General features: G+C 44.5%; 3 protein-coding genes across 3 annotated transcripts in view; 1 reads left to right on the forward strand and 2 right to left on the reverse strand.

Moving 5' to 3' along the window:
- The window catches only part of LOC132570884 (oocyte zinc finger protein XlCOF6-like), a 37,621-nt gene extending 28,261 nt beyond the window's left edge, over positions 1-9,360 (reverse strand). The window contains exon 1 of the mRNA XM_060237524.1: positions 9,279-9,360. Coding sequence (XP_060093507.1) covers positions 9,279-9,360 — 82 coding nt within the window. The remainder of the gene's footprint in view (positions 1-9,278) is intronic.
- The window catches only part of LOC132571389 (zinc finger protein 850-like), a gene marked incomplete at its 3' end in the record, with an annotated part of 552,489 nt that overhangs the window by 514,253 nt on the left and 18,419 nt on the right, over positions 1-19,817 (forward strand). The window lies entirely within an intron of this gene.
- LOC132570885 (oocyte zinc finger protein XlCOF6-like) lies at positions 11,069-17,950 on the reverse strand (the record flags this gene model as incomplete). Its single annotated transcript, XM_060237525.1, has 4 exons — positions 17,857-17,950; positions 14,687-14,751; positions 14,272-14,448; positions 11,069-13,213 (listed from the first exon to the last, which is right to left on the reverse strand). Coding segments are annotated over exons 1-4 (2,481 nt in total), but the record flags the coding sequence as incomplete, so codon positions are not given.

Consider the following 19,817-nt stretch of genomic DNA (forward strand, 5'->3'; position numbering starts at 1 on the left):
AGGGTTGAAATAGACAAGGGTAAACACGAGGGTAGACAAACAGGGTATACTACCTGGTTCAGATGTCCTTACAAGAAGAAGATATGGATGTGCATGGCCATGTGCCACGTCTGGTGCTCCTTACTTAGAGGAGGGAGGGAGGAACACTCTAGTTACATGTTGCTCAGGCAGAGAGAGACAGAGAGAGACGATTGGGTGCCCAGCTCAAGCCAATGAGCAGACCTGACTCTGGTCACCTGAATGGATCTCCAGATAACAATGGGATAGGGGGAGGCTCCAAAGCGGCAGTTTGGGCAAGGCATGGGTGAAGGCATGGGTGGAGGGGATGAAACAAGCTATACAGACTCATCTAAAAGGGACAATAGAGGGCCAAATTGGCACCCAAGGTGACACCCGATCTACACAAAGGACTCTGGGTGAAGCCGGCCTTCCTCTTCTGGCTAGCACCGTCCTTTGTCTAAAGTTCCGTTTGGCAAAGACTTGGGCGGTCTGGCAGGATCCACTCCTAAGCTAAGCGCGATTGCCTTATGTGGATGTTTGAAACAGCTGTTGAGTACGGGAGCCTCTCGCTTCTCTGTCATGGAGTCTGGCAGTGCAGGAAAAGGGTCGCTGATGATGTTAGCCCACCAACGGGGCTTTCATGGTCAAGGCTGGAAACCATCTGTCTGGGCAGTTCCTGACACCACGACTTCTTCCACTGCAACGGCCGAGATGGTGAACGCCCGGAGCGGCTGCGAACCCATCTGCACTCCTTGCTAGCACTCTTCCAGAGATACAGAATGCAGTTGTAACACTGAGACTCTTAGTATTCACAGAAGTCTCTTAGAAAATAGTAGGTAAAACCCACGTCTTTGAGCAGATGCGTGAGAGTCGCCTCTCCAAGCATCCTGGCACCATAACCAGTGATCACGATGTCCATATAAATGAGAAATAGGGGGCTCTCCGTCACAGCCTGGAACAGCACAGATGCCCTTTTAAAGATCATTGTAAAACATCTGTATTTGGCCAGATGCCTTTTAAAAGATTTATTGTAAAACCCTGTTTGCCTTCTCAGTGGCTGAGATCAAAGAACATAAGAGATGTCATGTTGGATCAGGCCAACGGCCCATCCAGTCCAACACTCTGTCTCACACAGTGGCAAAAAAAATTATATATACACACATACACTGTGGCTAATAGCCACTGATGGACCTGTGCTCCATATTTTTATCTAAACCCCTCTTGAAGGTGGCTATGCTTGTGGCCGCCACCACCTCCTGTGGCAGTGAATTCCACATGTTAATCACCCTTTGGGTGAAGAAATACTTCCTTTTATCCATTCTAACCTGTCTGCTCAGCAATTTCATCGAATGCCCACGAGTTCTTGTATTGTGAGAAAGGGAGAAAAGTACTTCTTTCTCTACTTTCTCCATCCCATGCATTATCTTGTAAACCTCTATCATGTCACCCCGCAGTCGACGTTTCTCCAAGCTAAAGAGTCCCAAGCGTTTCAACCTTTCTTCATGGGGAAAGTGCTCCAGCCCTTTAATCATTCTAGTTGCCCTTCTCTGGACTTTCTCCAATGCTATAATATCCTTTTTGAGGTGCGGCGACCAGAACTGCACACAGTACTCCAGATGAGACCACACCATCGATTTATACAGGGGCAGTATGATACTGGCTGATTTGTTTTCAATTCCCTTCCTAATAATTCCCAGCTTGGAGTTGGCCTTTTTTATTGCAAACGCACACTGTCTTGACATTTTCGGTGCGTTATCTACCACGACCCCAAGATCTCTCTCTTGGTCAGTCTCTGGAAGGGAGGGGCAAATGCCACGTCTCGACCACAGCCTCTTTACAATCTATCTCTGCGGTAGCACACTGAAAGCAGGGGGGCCTCGCCTACAGCCTTGTCCCTGCTCCGCCCCCTCTGGCCAGGACTCAGCACTACAACCAGAAGTTATTTATTGAAAAAAAGGTGCCAGAGCTTATTTGCACAAATCAATTGCATATGCCAGGGGTGGCCAACGGTAGCTCTCCAAATGTTTTTTGCCTACAATTCCCATCAGCCCCAGCCAGCGTGGGGGTTTGAACAGTGGAGCCCAGAAGCAAGTTGAGGGGGGGAGGGATATAAGAAATTGGGGAGGGATGGTGGCTCAGTGGTAGAGCATCTGCTTGGGAAGCAGAAGGTCCCAGGTTCAATCCCTGCCATCTCCAAAAAAGGGTCCAGGCAAATAGGTGTGAAATAGGTGTGAAAGAAAGAGGCACAGTAAAATTTAGAGGTTTCCGAGCTATGCTCCTGTGAGCTTCTGCCCCAAATGAGGCCTGACTACAATTATCAGCCCCAGCCCCTCCCCTCCGCCACCCCGTGCAGACTCATGGGGCCAGAAAATGGAGTCTGCCCGCTGAATCAGGCTTGTAGCTGCGCTGCCTTCAGTAGCCAAGCCAGCCTCCCGGAGGACCGGTTCTCGGTCTCAAGCATCGGTGTCTCAAAATACGAGTCAAGAATGGATACAATTGCTACGTTTATTGATTATCCGGTACTATCTCAAGGTACGCTACCTTGAGAGTGATACAAGTACTCAAAAGGCATAGTGTTTTAAAGCATATTTCAAAGGTAACAGTATAGATAACTGGAAGACGTAACATATTCATGTGCATTGTTACAAATATGCGAGAGTTCTGCTGCAGTCAGCTCTGTCCTGGTTCCCAGACATTCTTTGATAAGAAGTATGAATGGGAACAAGTCGAGGAAGGCGCCTCCTTTCTGTTATCATCAAAGTTACTTGCTAACCCTACAATCCTACACCAGGTGCGAAAGCATAGAAAGGCACGAAAAGAAGAGACAGAGGGGGGTGTTAGTGAGGAGAGGATGGGATCCTTTGAAATGCAATTCAGGCTAATGAAAGGTTCCCAGGAGAGAAAAAATGAGAAAAGTTCTAATAAGCATATTAAGATCAGACTCAGAAATATCATGCTTGACACTCAGCCTAGGCAGCTGCCTACTTCATAGAATCACAGAATCGGAAGGGACCTCCAGGGTCGTCTAGCACTTGGCCTACTCCTATGTGCCAGCCCTGGGTGTTGAAGAATGCAACTGTGACGCAAGATCCTTCCACACTGAGCATTCAAAAGGTTTCACCTGTGTGTGGATTCTTTTTTTTTCCATTTTAAAACTTGTATTTATCCACACTTCACATACAATTATGAATAGCCTACTAACGTACAAATATAAACAATCATCCATACCAACCACCAACCACCCATCCAAACCAAGAAGCTTAAAGGACATTCCCATAACACAAATCCGATTTTCTCATAATAATTCCCATACTTCTTGCCCATACATACAATGGTTCCCAAGTCTTTCTACATTCTTGTAAGTTTCCATCTCTTAATCTTATAGTTAATGTATCCATCTCTGTGGCCTCAAATAATTTTTGTAAAAATTCATCTCTTTCTGGTATTTTGGAGACTTTCCAATATTTCGCATACAAAATTCTAGCCACAGTTATTATGTGGAGCAAGAGTTTTTTCTCAGGTTTAGAAATATTTTCTTTACACACACTCAACAAATACAATTCCGGAGTATGTTGGAACCTTATTTTTAAGATCTTTTGACTCCAGATATTAATCTGGGTCCAATATCTTTTGGCGTGCTCACACTGCCACCAGATATGGTATAGGATCCCCTTTATTTTCCTACATTTCCGGCACTTATTGTAATAACTTGGATATATTTTAGCCAATCTTTCAGGTGTTAGGTACCAGCGATATTTTCTTTAAATACAGACGATTTGTCAATTTTAAATTTTGCTTCCAATTTTTTTCCCATTCCACCAGATCAATACTAAATCCAAAATCCTTCAACCATTTTATCCAACTTTCTTTAACAGTTTCATCTTGCATTTTGATCAGTAACAGCCAATTATAAATTTTTGAGATAAGTTTCTGATTATTCTGAATTATCATATCAAATTCATTTGGGTTTTTTTTGAGAAATCAGTTTCCTTATCAGATTGGTATCTTGACTTTACTTGAATCTTAAGCCACCGGTCTATTTTAACATCGTCATCTAAGTTCAAATTGTTCTCCTTATCCAATAACACTCCGTAATTATAATTATTTTCCCAACAATATAAATTGGGATGAATGGAGGCTTCTACAGGTGATAACCAAATGGTATATAAGTATAAATCATGTTTTTAACTTCCATCCACATTCTATAAATCGTTTTTCTTATTTCATGTCTGAGAAAGATGTTATTTCTTGAGGGAGCCTGATACCAAATATAGGAATGCCAGCCTCTTGCTAAACCTGCACCTTCTAATATTAATAGCCTTTTGTTCTCCAATACAAGCCAATCTTTTGCCCAGGATAAACAACACGTCTTGTGGTAAATTCTCCATTTGGGTAGAGCAAAGCCTCCTCTTAATTCACTGTCTTGCAAAACTTTTAGTTTTTTCCTCGGCTTTTTGTTTTGCCATATAAATGTTATTAAGCTGTTAAACTGTTAATCTTGTTAAGCTGTTGAAAAAAGGTTTGCAGCAATATGATTGGGATCATCTGAAATAAAAATAAAATTTGGGTAGCACATTCATCTTAACTGAGGCAACTCTCCCCCAAAGTGAAATTTGTAGGTCCCTCCTTCTAACCAAATCTGTTTGAATTTCTTTTAAGATCTTATCATAGTTATCTCTTTGCAATGTTTTCAGATCATTTGTCAAATAAATACCCAAATTTTCTTCTCATGTTTTAAACCAGATTTCATTTCTAATTGAACAATTTGATCCTTAGTCATATTTTTGGCCAGAAATTTAGTTTTATGAACATTTATTTTAAATCCAGATATTTCTCCATATTGTTCCAGTCTCTTCTTCAAATATTCGACTGAGGAAATAGGGTCTTCTAATATGACTAACAGATCATCTGCGAAGGCTTGGATTTTAAACTTTTCATCTTTGATTTTAACACCTCTAATTTCATCATCGTCTCTTATCTTCTTAATCAAAAATTCTAATGTTAGAATAAAAAGCAAGGGAGACAACGGGCATCCTTGTCTAGTGCCCTGTTCTATATCTATCGAGTCGGTAAAATGACCATGAAGATTTATTTTCGCAATTTGTTTAGTATAAATAGCTCTCACTAATTTTCTAAAAGTCTCTCCACATCCAATAGCTGCTAATGATTTTAGAATAAAGTTCCAATTGACATTATCAAACACCTTTTCTGCATCTAGCATGATGCCCGCAAATTGCTTCTCAGGATGCTCACGATAATACTCTAATATATTCAAAATAAATCTTTTGTTCTGTCTCATCAATCTCCCAGGAATAAAACCTGATTGGTCCTCATGAATTATAGTGGAGATAACTTTCTTAAGCCTATTTGACAAGATTGCTGCGAAAATTTTATAGTCAACATTTAAAAGCGAGATTGGTCTGTAGTTCTTAATCTGTGATGGGTCCGTCCCTTTCTTATGGATCAATGAGATCAGGGCCTCACTCCAAGATATTGGCATTGCAGCAGATTCTTGTATTTCCTCTATCACATTTTTGTATGGAATCAATAGGATCTCTTTGAAAGATTTGAAGAACTCGATTGGCAAACCATCAGGGCCTGGTGTTTTGTTACTTTTCTGCCTCTTAAGTGCTTCTATTATCTCATGCATCGTAACAGGATTCTCTTAGTACTTCCTGCTGCTCCCTTGTTAGTTGTTTAATCTTGACATTCTCAATATATTCTTCTTGAGATTGTTCTGAAATCTGTTTTTTATAGATTCTGATAAAAATTTTGAACAATTACTTCTATTTGGGATTTCTGTGAAACTTCTTCTTTATCTTCATTCTTAAGTGATCTTATAATTTTTTTCTCCCTTTCCTTCCTTAATTTATATGCCAAGCACCTACTAGTCTTGTTAGCACTTTCAAAATGGTTTTGTTTCACCCACTTCAACTTCTTCTCTAATTCTTCAGTAAGCAGTAGATTTATTTCATGCTGAACAGCATAAATCCTTAATTTTATTTCTTTTGTATTTTTAACTATTTGTTGTTTTTCTTGCTCTCTTAATTCTGATATTAATTCATTATAAGCTTATGAACAGATTTTTGTTAGAAGATCCACAAGTTCAACTTTGAGTTCTTTCAGAACTCTCGGATGTATGCCATCCGGACCCGGTAACTTATTTAATTCGTCTATCAGTTGTAGGACCTCCTCTTTTGTCGCCCTTCCAAAATTAGTGGTTCTGGGGCGGGCAAAAAGTTCTCATCTTCCACAGTGAAGATGGAGGCAAAAAATGCATTCAGCTTCTCAGCCATTTCCCTATCCTCCTTCAGTAATCCTTTTACCCCATGGTCATCTAAGGGCCCCACTGCCTCCCTGGCTGGATTCCTGCTTCTAATATATTTGAAGAAATTTTTATTGTTGGTATTTATGTTTTTTGCAATATGCTCCTCATAGTCCCTTTTTGCCTGCCTGATCACAGTCTTGCATTTGATTGGCCACAGCCTGTGTTCCCTTTTACTAATCTCACTTGGACTGGTTTTCCACCGCTTAAAGGAGTCCTTCTTACCTTTTACAGCTTCCATTACTTTGTTTGTTAACCATGCAGGCCTTTTCTTATGCCTGTTTGTGCCTTTCCTAACTTGTGGTATGTATTTTATCTGAGCTTCTAGGATTATAGTTTTAAATAGTCTCCAAGCTTCCCCAAGGGTTTTGACCGTATTTACCTTTCCTTTCAGTTTCCTCCTCACATGCCTCCTCATCTCAGAGAATTTACCCCTTTTAAAGTTAAACGTGGTTGTGGCAGTCTTTTTGGGCAACTCCCTATTTATACAAACGGTGAAATCAATAACATTATGTTCACTGCTCCCAAGCGGCGCAATCACTTTTACATCTCTCACCAAGTCTTGGGCATTACTTAGGACCAAATCCAGAATCGCCCCACCCCTGGTAGGTTCTGTTATCATCTGCTCCACAGCACAGTCACTGAGAGCATCAAGAAACTCAATCTCTTTCTCTCGACCAGAACACATATTGACCCAATCAATCTGCGGGTAATTAAAATCACCTATTACGACACAGTTTTTACGTGTAGCCGCTATCTTTTAGCCTTCCATCATATTATAATCGTCCTCTCTCTTTGATTTGGTGGGCGATAACAAACTCCCATAGTTAAATTTCCTTTTGGGCCCTCTATTTCAACCCAAAGCATTTCTAAAAGAGAATCTAATTCTCTGGCCTCAGTCTTACTAGACCGTATATCCTCTCTGACATACAAAGCCATCCCACCTCCAACCCTTCCCTCCTTATCTTTCCGATATAACATATCCAGGAATCACCGTGTCCCACTGATTCTCCTCATTCCACCAAGTTTCTGAAATTCTCACAATGTCTATGTTTTCTCCCAACACTGAACATTCCAATTCACCAATTTTACTTTACTCTAGCATTTGCATACAAACATCTATAATTTCCCAGGCAAGCTAGGCCCGCCACCTTCCTCCTGCCGCCTCGAGACTCTGGCAGACAGTCCATACTGTTTGTCACCATCACAGTGGACAACTCTGATCTGTTACCCGGTAGAAAAATAGCAGCTAACCCTTCATCTCTTAGAGATGAGTTGTCCCGAACCAGAGACATTTCATCTCCTGTCGGCTTTCCCCCAAGATTTAGTTTAAAAACTGCTCTGCCACCTTTTTGATTTTAAGCGCCAGCAGCCTGGTTCCATCCGGGGACAAGTGGAGACCATCTCTTTTCTACAGCTCCTGCTTGTTCCAGAAAGCATCCCAGTGCCTAACAAACTTAAACCCTTCCTCCTTACACCATCGTCTCATCAACACATTGAGACATCTAATTTGTGCCTGTCTCTCCTGCCCTGCACGTGGAACAGGTAGCACTTCTGAGAAGGCTACCTTGGAGGTCCTGGCCTTACGTCTCCTGCCTAGCAGCCTAAATTTTTCCTCCAGGACCTCACGACTGCATTTCCCCACATCATTGGTGCCAACATGCACAACAACCACAGGCTCCTACCCAGCACTGTCTATCAGTTTATCTACTACATGCGTAATGTCCACTACCTTCGCACTAGGCAGGCAAGTCACCATACGGTCAGTACGCGGTTTCTCCACCCAGCTGTCTACTTGCTCATTTGTTTTCTTTATTTTTCCCATCAGTTCTGTCTTAATTTCCTCCAAGGCTTCTTGGTTTTGTTTAAACCCTGCTATCATTATATTTTGCAATTTTTCTAAAGCCTCCTGATTCAGCGATGATGACACCGATTTACTCCCCCCTGGTGGGGTACCCTGACCAAATTTCTTACTTTTAGTCTCCATTTCTAACAGTTCTAACAATTACTTAATTCCTCCAAAGAGTTGTAGTTAATCACTAAGAACACTACTTATAGCTATAAAACCTATCTAGCTGCGTTTCTACCTTATTCACTACCAATCATCATCCACTAACTAAATTAATTAACCCTTTATATTTCTTCTACTCCTAAACAATTCAGTTACCGAAATAATTAGTTATTCCAAATCAAGTATAACCAAATCACCAATTAGCATAATAAATACAATTAGTACCCTACTAAATTAACATTTCCCAGTCAGTTACAATATATCTCATTATATCTCATGCACCAACAACGTCCTTCCCAAAAACAATTAAATAGTACATTTCTTTAAGTTCTTATAATTGTTCTATAATCCAGTATCACCAGCACTGTACAATTTTAAACTCAGTCCCCTTTTCTTCTTCTTCTTCTTGTATCCTATTCCATAGATCACTACATCACAATGTCCCACTGTTCCCTGTTCCTTCTTGTATCCTATTCCATAGATCACTACATCACAATGTCCCACTGTTCCGTTCTGCCACACTGCTCTACACCACTCTTCAAGGGAGAGGTAGCCGCAATAAAGGTCTATTGCTAAGAACCACCTCTTCCCCCTGTAGAATTTTCTGTACCTTCTATCTTCTACTTCTTAACTTCTGCCTTCAATCTTCTATCACTTTGGCATTTCCTTAATCTTCTCTCTGGGTCTCAATACTTTACTTCAGTCAACTCCCCACTTCCACAACTTCTCTCATATACTATATCCAAGCTATGTCAGTATCAAAACGTCTCATAGAGTTCATTCATTCCCTATTTCAGCTTACAGTTCCAAAGTCTATTTTTCTTCCATTACCTTCTTCACACTCTTTTACACTTCTTTAAACCCACTAATTTAAGTCCAATTCCTACCTTCGCAAACCCTCTCCTACTTACTGTTTCCAACACATGCTTTCCTCGTACTCACAGTCCTTTTCAATGGCCGGCGCCATTTCATATCTTGCTTCCGCTCTCGCCGCCATTGCCACCACAGCTATCTTCTCCTTCATCCCCTCAACACCATCTTCCAAACAGGTCAGTTTCTTCCTCCTCTTCCCCTCTCTCTGTTCGAGTTAAAGCCATCCTTTCTTCTCAAACCTCCCTCTCTCTCGGTTCTCCGCTTCTCAACTCACTCCAGCTTCTCGTTGAAAAAATAGTCTCCGCCACCTCTCTCTCCGTCGTCACCGCTTCCTTCACATTCCTTTCACGCCGTACTTTTCTCTGCTTTTTCTATTTCTCTCATTTAGTCTAATGAACCAAATTGCCGGGAATACCAGCAGGGTTTCCAACATTAAGAGTCTCTGCTGCCCTGTCAGCTCCTTCCCGGCGGCCCAGTTGAAATGCCTAAGCGTTAGTAAACTCCGGATGGGGGAAAGGCTGGGATGAAAAAGGGAAGCCTCCGCTTCCCCTCGAAATCCCTGTCAGCTCCCCAGACTGTGAAGCGTCCCCTGATATTTCTTTAAGAGGTGACTTCTATAAGAGGGCCCTCTCTGGAGCTTACTAAACAGAGCATTCACCCAAGCTCAGCAAAAACGCTCCGCTTCACCACGCCATCATACCGGAAGTCCCTGTGTGTGGATTCTTAGATACTTTTGTAGACTGGAACTCACGTTGGATCTCTTTTATACTCTGTGCATTCCAAATGGTTCTCCTCTGTGCGGATTCTTTGATGCTATCGAAGATTCTAAATTAATTTCTTTCCACGCTATTGAGCATAAAAGGTTTTGAAGACTGGCTTTCAAACTGAATGTCTTCGCAGATTCTGAGCATTCAAAATGTTTATCCCCTGTATGTGTTCTTAGATGCTGTTAAAAAAGGCCACTACAACTGAATCTCTTTCCACACTCTGGGCATTCAAATGGTTTCTCTCGTCTGCAATCTTCAGTGCAGTCGAAGGCTGGAACTCACATAGAATCTCTTTCCACACTCTAAGCTATAAAAAGTTTCTTCCTTAGTGTGGGTTCTCTGATGTTTTTAAAGACTGGAACTCACACTGAATCTCATTCCACACTCTGAGCATTCAAAAGTCGTCTTACCTGTGTGGGTTCTTTGAGGCCTTTGAAGACTGCTATTGTTACTAAATCTCTTTCCACACTCTAAGCATTCAAAAGGTTTCTCCCCTGTGTGGGTTCTCTGATGCTGCTGAAGACTGGAACTTACAATGAATCTCTTTCCACACCCCCTGTGTGGGTTCTCTGATGCAGCTGAAGACTGGAACTCACACTGAATCTCTTTCCACACTTTGAGCATTCAAATGGTTTCTCCCCTGTGTGGGTTCTCTGATGCTGCTGAAGACTGGAACTTACAATGAATCTCTTTCCACACCCCCTGTGTGGGTTCTCTGATGCAGCTGAAGACTGGAACTCACACTGAATCTCTTTCCACACTTTGAGCATTCAAATGGTTTCTCCCCTGTGTGGGTTCTCTTATGCATTTGAAAAGCAACATTTGCACTGAATCTCTTACAACACTCTGAGCATTCAAAAGGTGTCTCCCCAGTCTGGGTTCTCTAATGCTGCTGAAGGGTGCCACTGCAACTGAATCTCTTTCCACACTCTGAGCATTCAAAAGGTTTCTCCCCTGTGTGGGTTCTCTTATGCTATTTAAGACCAGCATTTGCACTGAACCCCTTTCCACACTCTGAGCATTCAAACGGTTTCTCACCTGTGTGAGTTCTTAAATGCTTTTGAAGACTGGCACACTGACTGAATCTCCACACTCTGAGCATTCAAAAGGTTTCTCCCCTGTATGAGTTCTTAGATGCTTTTGAAGACTGTCACACTGACTGAATCTCTTTCCACACTCTGAGCATTCAAAAGGTTTCTCCCCTGTGTGGGTTCTCTGATGCTGCTGAAGATGGTCACACTGACTGAATGACTTTCCGCACTCTGAGCTTTCAAAAGGTTTCTCCCCTGTGTGGGTTCTTAGATGCTTCTGAAGACTGCCCCTCTGACTGAATCTCTTTCCACACTCTGAGCATTCAAAAGGTTTCTCCCCAGTGTGAGTTCTCTGATGCTGCTGAAGAGTGGCATTCAAACTAAATCTCTTTCCACACTCTGAGCATTCAAAAGGTTTCTCCCCTCTGTGGGTTCTCTGATGCTGCTGAAGACTGTGACACTGACTGAATCTCTTTCTACACTCTGAGCATTCAAAAGGTTTCTCCCCTGTGTGGGTTCTTTGATGCCTTTGAAGACTGCCATTCAGACTGAATTTCTTTCCACACTCTGAGCATTCAAAAGGTTTCTCCCCTGTGTGAGTTCTCTGATGATACTGAAGACTGGAATTTGCACTAAATCTCTTTCCACACTCTGAGCATTCAAAAAGTTTTTCCCCTGTGTGGTTTCTGAGATGCTTTTGAAGACCGGAACTCGCACTGAATGTCTTTCCACACTCTGAGCATTCAAAAGGTTTCTGCCCTCTGTGGGTTACTTGATGCTGTTGAAGATTGCCACTGCCACTAAATCTCTTTCCACACTCTAAGCATTCAAACAGTTTCTCCCCTGTGTGGGTTCTTTCATGATAATGAAGACCTTCACGCTGACTAAATCTCTTTCCGCACTCTGAGCATTCAAATGGTTTCTCCCCAGTGTGAGTTCTCTGATGTTGCTGAAGAGTGGCATTCAAACTAAATCTCTTTCCACACTCTGAGCATTCAAAAGGTTTCTCCCCTCTGTGGGTTCTCTGATGCTGCTGAAGACTGTGACACCGACTGAATCTCTTTCTACACTCTGAGCATTCAAAAGGTTTCTCCCCTGTGTGGGTTCTTTGATGCCTTTGAAGACTGCCATTCAGACTGAATTTCTTTCCACACTCTGAGCATTCAAAAGGTTTCTCCCCTGTGTGAGTTCTCTGATGATACTGAAGACTGGAATTTGCACTAAATCTCTTTCCACACTCTGAGCATTCAAAAAGTTTTTCCCCTGTGTGGTTTCTGAGATGCTTTTGAAGACCGGAACTCGCACTGAATGTCTTTCCACACTCTGAGCATTCAAAAGGTTTCTGCCCTCTGTGGGTTACTTGATGCTGTTGAAGATTGCCACTGCCACTAAATCTCTTTCCACACTCTAAGCATTCAAACGGTTTCTCCCCTGTGTGGGTTCTTTCATGATAATGAAGACCTTCACGCTGACTAAATCTCTTTCCGCACTCTGAGCATTCAAATGGTTTCTCCCCTGTGTGGGTTCTTTGATGAGACTGAAGATGGCCACGCTGACTGAATGACTTTCCGCACTCTGAGCATTCAAAAGGTTTCTCCCCTGTGTGGGTTCTCTGATGCTTCTGAAGACTGGAACTCACACTGAATGTCTTTCCACACTCTGAGCATTCAAAAGGTTTTTCCCCTGTGTGGGTTCTCTTATGCAGTTGAAGACCACCATTTGTACTGAATTTCTTTCCACACTCTGAGCATTCAAATGGTTTCTCCCCTGTGTGGGTTCTTTGATGATACTGAAGATGGCCACACTGACTGAATGACTTTCCGCACTCTGAGCATTCAAAAGGTTTCTCCCCTGTGTGGGTTCTTAAATGCTTCTGAAGACTGCCACACTGACTGAATCTCTTCCCACACTCTGAACATTCAAAAGGTTTCTCCCCTGTGTGGGTTCTGAGATGCTTTTGAAGATTGGAACTCACACTGAATCTCTTCCCACACTCTGAGCATTCAAAAGGTTTCTCCCCTGTGTGGGTTCTGAGATGCTTTTGAAGACTGGAACTCACACTGAATCTCTTTCCACACTCTAAGCATTCAAACGGTTTCTCCCCACTATGAGTTCTCTGATGCCGTTGAAGATAGTTACTCCGACTGAATCTCTTTCCACACTCTGAGCATTCAAAAGGTTTCTCCCCTGTGTGGGTTCTTAGATGCTTTTTAAAACTGGATTTCACACTGAACTTCTTCCTATGCTCGGAGAATTCAGCATGTTTCTGTACTGTGTGTATTCTTTGGTGTACTAAAAGCTGTGTTCTGTATCTGAAGTACTTTCCACAATAACGGCATTTATATGCCTTCCTTTGACCAGAGAATGTCATTCCATTCTCTGAACAGATGAACAGTTTCCTTCCTGAAAGAGTCCGTTGGTGACGGCTGCAGACAGGGATTTCATGCAACCTGCTTCCTTGGCGAGGAATGGTCTTAACCTCCCTTTTCAATGTACTGTTTCCTTCCTGCCTCTGTGGTTCATCTCTGTTCTCGAAGTTTCCTTCAGCCTGTTCAGTCTTGGCTTTTTCCAGTGAGAACCCGTGAAATTCCCCAAGTGGCTCCTCAACATCTCCTGCTGGAATAAAGAGGGAAGTTGAATCATAACTCATGCAAGGAGCCAGGGCACCTACCACAAACTCCTAATTCATGACTATGCATTTTGACTCCTGTCTGTCCACCTTTCCTGGCCAACCTCCTAAAGAGCTTTTTCTACATTCTGACTATCCCTGCCCGCCCCCCCGAAAAAACTCCCTAAATGTACATGAAGGGAAAAGGTGGCAAAGATATTTTCCTCTGTGTTTCCTATTTGCCTTGCCATGAAGGTCCTTTGGCCTGCAGTTTGGCCCTATTTTCCTTGTGTTCCCAATAAGGTAAGAAGACCCTCCAGAAGGAGAGCCACATAAACACAACAGGATTTAAAGGGGGACTGTATACTTTAAAAAGCTATCATGAAGGTGGAAGGTCAGCTGCGGGTGGGGGCTTTCCAGTGTTTTGCACTGAGTGTCACATGTATGACTATCTGCCCACAGGACAGAAGGGTGTGTGCTCGATGCAAGGAGCTCCTGGTCCTCAGGGAATGAGTTCGTACCCTTGAGGCCGAGGTGGCAGACCTGGAGAAGCAGAGACAGTCAGTTAGGCACTCGGCTGATCTCAGAGCCCACTCAGCTCCTGGAGTCCTCCAGAGGGGGTGAGTACAAGACCAAGCCTCACAAAGACCTATTGCTTTTCCATATCTTGATTCACACATCATCACAATGGCAGCAATTCGCACCTTTGAAAGATCCTTACCCAGAGAGGCCACATTCCCATAGTTCTCCAGCATGACTTCCCTGTAGAGATCTCTTTGGTCTGGATCCAGCAGGGCCCACTCAGCCTCGGTGAAAAACACAGCCACCTCCTCGAAGGAAAAAGGACCCTGAAAGAAAAAGCAGGTTTCCTCATCAGAGACTGTCCCAGTCAAGACTGTACTTTGGACAGGGGCATTCTGGGGTGGTGCAGGATGGAGAGCTTGCCAGGGGGGTAAAGGGAGCGGCCTTCAGAGCCCCTCTCGCTCAGACACATGAGCAGCAACTGCAGGAGCAAAAGGCCCCCTGAGGAAGAGGGGGGAACTCAGGCAGTCCCCTGCTCATCTCCCCTACCTGGACGGCAGGGGCAGCAGCCGTTTCCACTCCTCCACAAAGACTCAGCACCGTCTCTTCACTGCCTGTGAGGGAGAGAATGTTGGAATAAAGGGTGTTAGCAGAGACTTCATATTTTCTTTGCTTGTTTGAATCCTGTTTCATGCACCCCTGTGCCCAAGGCTGTGAAACCTTGCCCTGGGTACACTTTAAAAATGTGTAACAATTTTGAGTAAACTTGAGAGAGAGGTAAGGAGAAGCCTCAGGGAGGGGTGGGGTATAATCACTGCCGACACATTTGCAGTGTGGTGTAGTGGTTAAGTGTGCAGACCCTTATCTGGGAGAACGGGGTTTGATTCCCCACACCTCCACTTGCAGCTGCTGGAATTGCCTTGGATCAGCCAAAGCTCTCTTATCTGGGATAACGGGGTCTGATTCCCCACTCTTCCACCTGCATCTGCTGGAATGGCCTTGGGTCAGCGAGAGCTCTCTTATCTGGGAGAACCGGGTTGGATTCCCCACTCTTCCACTTGCAGTTGCTGGAATGGTCTTGGGTCAGCCATAGCTCTTGCAGAGTTGTCCTTGAAATGGCAGCTGCTGTCAGAGCTTTCTCAGCTCCACCCACCTCACAGGGTGTTTGTTGTAAGGGGGGATTGTAAGCCGCTCTGAGACTCAGACTGAAGGGTGGGGTATAAATCCAGTATCTTCTTCTTCTCCTTCCTTCTTCAACACCTGAGGCTTATCCTGTGAACTCCAGAGCTCAAAACTGTGGCAGCATCTTGGCTCGATCAGACCAAAGGCCCAGAAACGCCATTCTCTGGGTGCCTGGGCCCCTCAATGTGCCTTTGTGTTTAGGCTTCCGGGTGAAGGGGGGGGGCGGTTGGGAGAAATGAGGTCAAAGATACGTCACAATCACATCTGTTCAAAACCCTGAAAATGATCTTAGCACATCTGAAATCTAGAGGGTAATATTTAGGGGTTTCTCGAGTGTCTGCTGACCCTCTGGTGTCACGTCTCAATGCTCAACGGGATGAGACGTCACATCTACCCCTTGCCCTGCCCCCAAAGCTCACACGGGCGAGAGGTCAACTCTTCTTTTTTAAGCAGCCTTAAATCCCTCTAATGGAAGGTACGTTATATGGGAATATTTCAGTTAACCTGAGGAATTCACTGCTTCAGGAAGAGGCGGTGGCTACAAGCACAGACAGCTTCAAGAGGGGACTGGATAAACATATGAAGCAGAGGTCCATGAGTCCCCTTCACCTACTAGGTGCAACTGGTGATATCCAGGAAGACACCCCTGTACTGATTTCCAAGCCATGCACCCCTGGAATGTGATATTGCAATGTAACCCTAGAATATTAATATGACACAGCAATGCCCATTTGAATTGGAATGGTCTTTCTTGCACATAAAGGAGAAAAATCCAATTCCTTCTTGGCCCAAGGCAGGCTGGAATGTGGTTCTGGTTCACAGGCCAGACAAACATGATGGCCAGCTGAAAGGTTAAGAAGCATCCATCTTTCTGCTCCTGGGAATGAAGAATTCCAGGCCCAGAGAGGGACACTGGTGGGTAGAGCTGTAAAAAGTTCCTTCACTCTTTTGGCAACCTTTTAAGTCTTGTTATCAAAGCATAAAGAAATGAGGGTGACCCGGGACAAATAAATGGCTGCAACACAAATAAATGGCTTGTATATATATATGTTCTGTGATTCTTCAGGTCAAGACAGCAGAAACACAAAGGTTAGAAGTTAAGTGCTCATCTTGTTGTGAATGTGTGGTATAACTGTAAACTGATCTCACATTTTTAACTTTTTACAAAGTTTCTATTTTTCTTTAATCGCTGCTAAGGCCATCAAAGTCAACCAGTCTCCGGAACACTTGATGGATGCCTATCCATGTTTGACACTAAGGGAGAAATCTATCGCTTTTCGGGAGCGTCAAAAGAATCACTTTGGGGAAACGGCCATAAAAAATCATTTGGCCAGTGTAATTAAAATTCCTATGTTGGGGTATGGATCTATGACACGAATGATCTCTGATCTTATTTAGCTAACATCTTGTATTCCTCTTGTATGCTTGAAATTGTTTGATTGGGATGTAACTATTGGAAACCCTATACCTATAATAAAATCCATTATTAACCAAAGGATTTTCAGTGCTCTATCTCCGTAGACACAGACAGAGATCTCTGCTCACCTCACCTCTCATAAATTCACCATTTTGAGCTAGGAAATATTAATATTCCCCAATAAAAGGTTAGTTGAGGTGTAAGCTCCCAGGGGCGAGAAGTCAACTTTTCTTTCTTACACTGCCTTAAATCCCTCTAATGGAAGGTACATTATATAGGAATATCTCAGTTAACATGAGGAATTCACTGCTTCAGGAAGAGGCAGTGGCTACAAGCACAGACAGCTTCAAGAGGGGACTGGATAAACATATGAAACAGAGCTCCATGAGTCCCCTTCAGCTACTAGGTGCAAATGGAACCTTGTGTGGCATGCAAAAGTATTTCCTTTTTCTCCTGTCCTGAACCTTTGTCATGATCTGAGGCCTAGTGCGGCCTAGAGGACAGGGGGAAGCCTGCCTAGGAGTTGCTAGTGGGCCCTACATCTCCCAGAGGTCTCCCAGGATCCCTTCTCTCTCTGATTGGGCGACAGAATTTTGGAGGAAAAACTAGCCCAGAGGCAGTGTGCCCTCAAAGCTGAGTTAGTGTGAGCTGCCTCACAGTTTTTTAGCCTCTTGCTGACACATTTTTTTCTTAGCTCAGGAAAAATGGCTCCAGAGCAAACTAATTATACAGTAACTCGCAACTTTAATGCTGGTAGCTCATGGAGGAGAATTTTTGCTCAGAAGACTCCACAGCTGAGTGTGAACAAAACCCCCTAATTTTGCGTATATATGGATATCGTGATCACCAGCTGGGTTGCCAGGATGCCTGGAGTTGCACCTCACACACATCTACACTAAAGCAAAAGACTTTGACCAAGCCGTTTCCTTATAGGCCCAGCTGTACGTTGTGGGTTTCATCTTTACTGCAGCCCTTCTCCCAATGGGTCCTAGCATGGGCAAAACAACCTCCCAGCCTCCCCGTGTGCGCAACTCCCTGGTTTTCGCAGTGAAAGAGGTTGCGGCACCATGAGCTGTCCAGTCAAGCTGTCCAGTCAAATCTGGGCACAAGACACCCTTACCGTGTAAGACGGCCTCTTGGGCACGCTCCTGGGCCTGCGCCTTCTGCTCTTCCTCCAAGGGAGACCCTTCCTCCTCAGAGACCTCCGCTTCCATCTTCACAGATGGTCCCCACATCTGGAACAGCAGGAAGAGAGACACGGAAGAGCAGGAAGGCTAAAGACCAAGGAAGCAAAACATGCTCCATTCCCCATCCCTGCATCCATCAACAGAGCTGCAAGAATCAGGGATCTGGTTTTCTATCAACCCTGGTGAAGTGTGTGGAAGGATGCGTATAAGGTGAAAGGTCACAACTTGAAAGGACGGCATGAAGCTCCCTCACCTGTTCTGCCTGCCTCTTCTCCTCTGCCTGGCTCAGGAGGAAACCTTCGGCCAGGGCCACCGCCTGGGAACTGGTCTCCGGCCCACATCCTCTGACCCAGCCCTGCATTTCCTGGGGCAGGAGAGTCAGGAACTGCTCCAGGATCACCAGGTCCACGATCTGCTTCTTGGTGTGCCTCTCCGGCTTCAGCCACTGGCTGCAAAGTCCATGGAGCTGGCTGCAAACCTCTCGGGGCCCATCAGACTCATGGTAGCTGAATTGCCGGAAACTCTGGCGATAATCCTCCGAGATCGCTGTGACCTGGTAACAGACCTCCGGCTCAGGGCTTTCCCAGAATCCAACACCACTCCCAGCTAGGGTAGGTTTGGTGCCTTTGCTTTCTCTCTTGCCCCTTCCAGGTCCTTCTGGGTCCTGCTCTTCCATCTCCTTTTCCTTCTCTTGGGTTACTTCCAGCTGTGGAAAAAATGCTTTTATTCACTTGGCTATGAAGAGGGAGAGCGGAATATATCAAGAAGGCAGAAAGGAACCTAAAGAAGATGGAGTTACATCACTGACCCTGGTCAAGACACACCCAGGACTGCCCTCCTGGATCAGAAGGAAAGTCCTTCTCGTGGTTTGCAAATCAGGATTCATGTCATTAACTATCGTAGACATCTCCTAAGGGGCCCCAAAGTCTCCGGGTCCTGATGGCAAACACCCAAGAGTTTCTAAAGGATGTGAGATAGCTGATCTACGAACCTGTGAATGTGACATATTTTAAAAAGGGATCCAGAGGGGAACCAGGAAATTACAGGCTGGTCATCTGAACGCCTGTCCCGGGCATATTAGCAGAATCTGTAAACAAAGATAGAATTAATTGTCAGACACATGGAAGGACAAAGCCTGCTCAGGGAAAATCAGCACGGCTTCTGCACGGGGAAGTCCTGCCACAACAGAGAGCGGACAAAGAGGAATTTTTCTTCCTTAACCAAACAGAAATTGAAGGCATCTAATATAGCTGATGGACAGTAGGTTCAGGACACAGAGAGCGATTAAAGTGTGGAATCTGCCACCAGATGGTGTAGTCATGGCCACCACAGGAATAAACAGCTCTCAAAGAGACTAGATAAATTCATGGAGGGTAAATCTATCAATGGCTGCTAGCAATGAAGACTGAGGGGAACCTTCACATTTAGAGGCAGTCAACCTCTGGATCCCAGAGCAAGGAGGCAGCATCAGGGGAAGGCCTCGGTCTCTCTGCCCTGTTGTTGGCCCTCCAGAGGAACTGGCTGGCCGCTGTGGGAGACAGGAGGCTGGACTAGATGGACCCTCACTGGTCTGATCCACCAGGGCTCTTCTGATGTTATTCTCAAGGGAAGGCCTCAGCCTCTCTGCCCTGTTGCTGGCCCTCCAGAGGAACTGGTTGGCTACTGTGCGAGACAGGAGGCTGGACTAGATGGACTCTTGGTCCGATCCAGCAGGGCTCTACTCATGTGCTTTCTACAGGGGTCCTGTTGCTGAGGCCGTGATCCTCATAGCGATGTGTTCCCAGTGCCCTTTGTTCCTCCAGGCCTTCTGGATGTGGGCAGCTGACATCTGGGCGCATGGCTCTCTCCCTGTCCCAGGGGCAACAGCCTTGTACTATGACTCATGGGTGTTAGT

This window comes from Heteronotia binoei, chromosome 5, assembly GCF_032191835.1.
Source record: "Heteronotia binoei isolate CCM8104 ecotype False Entrance Well chromosome 5, APGP_CSIRO_Hbin_v1, whole genome shotgun sequence".
Lineage (NCBI taxonomy): Eukaryota > Metazoa > Chordata > Lepidosauria > Squamata > Gekkonidae > Heteronotia > Heteronotia binoei.